The 1,030-nt window shown below is 43.9% G+C and overlaps 1 protein-coding gene across 1 annotated transcript in view; it reads right to left on the bottom strand.

The window, feature by feature from the left end:
- Nucleotides 1-1,030, bottom strand: part of blzf1 (basic leucine zipper nuclear factor 1) — a gene marked incomplete in the record, with an annotated part of 6,942 nt that overhangs the window by 3,013 nt on the left and 2,899 nt on the right. Inside the window, 1 exon segment of the mRNA XM_014003045.1 lies at nt 765-964. Within this exon segment, the coding sequence (XP_013858499.1) occupies nt 765-964 (200 nt within the window).

The raw sequence follows: 1,030 nt of genomic DNA, 5'->3' as shown, positions 1-1,030 counted from the left end.
GCGACAGGCCTATGTCTAGGCTAGCATTAGCATTGGAGAGGCGTGTGACAAGCATGCCTAGGCTAGCGTTAGCATTTGAGAGGCTAGCAACTAGCATGGGTAGGTTGGCGTTAGCATTGGAGAGGCGTGCGATTTGCATTGATGGGCTAGCATTAGCATTGAAGAGGCGTGCGACTAGCATGGATAGGTTGGTGTTAGCATTGGAGAGGCTAGTGACTAGCATGCCTAGGCTGCTCACCTACTTTAGTAGACAAATTATTTTGGATTAAAAACTTTCTCAACAAAAATGGTTGACATTAAAAAAACCTATAAGCGACATGAACTGACAGAATTTACTGTCCAACATGACGTCAAGCATAAATATTAAACATAAAACATATTAATGTGAAGCAGACAGCTTTAGTTACCACCTGAATTAGCAGCTGTGTTTACCCTTGTCTATTGGTCGACAGCTGTGTTTTTTCTTTTTAGCTGAATTGTGAGAAAACCTAGAACTATCTAGTTTGGGGCATTTTACAGTTTTTGACAGGGTATTAAATTAAGATTCTCTATAATGAATTATATTTATAATGTCATATACTGTTTTATCTCATAATGCACCATGGCATGCTAGTCACTAGCCTCTCAGTTAGCGGGGCCGGCCTATCATTAATCAGATCAATAGCTGTCAGGAATAGATATAGCTTCCTGCTACAAGGATGTAGCAACTGCTGGTGACGCAATAGTCTTAATTTTAACCCTCATACGGCGCTGTATCTTTTCACCTGCTGGCCAGAAACTTGCTCCTCCAGACGTCACACTGGATACTCATTCGCTCCAGCTGCTCTGCGGTGTGGGCCAGGCTTCGGCCCAGAGCCTCGTTCTCCAAAATCAGCTGATTTCTCTCCCGTGACGAACGCTCAAACTGGTACTCCAGGTCATCGCCCACAGACGCCACCAGCAGTTTCTTTAGTTCACGATTCACCTGCGAGACGAGATGAAGAAATGTTAATACACACACACACACACACACACACACACACACACACAC

The sequence above is a fragment of the Austrofundulus limnaeus genome, unplaced genomic scaffold, assembly GCF_001266775.1.
Source record: "Austrofundulus limnaeus strain Quisiro unplaced genomic scaffold, Austrofundulus_limnaeus-1.0 Scaffold16, whole genome shotgun sequence".
NCBI lineage: Eukaryota > Metazoa > Chordata > Actinopteri > Cyprinodontiformes > Rivulidae > Austrofundulus > Austrofundulus limnaeus.
Note: the sequence above shows the minus strand (reverse complement) of the source record. Positions and strands in the feature narration are given on the sequence as shown.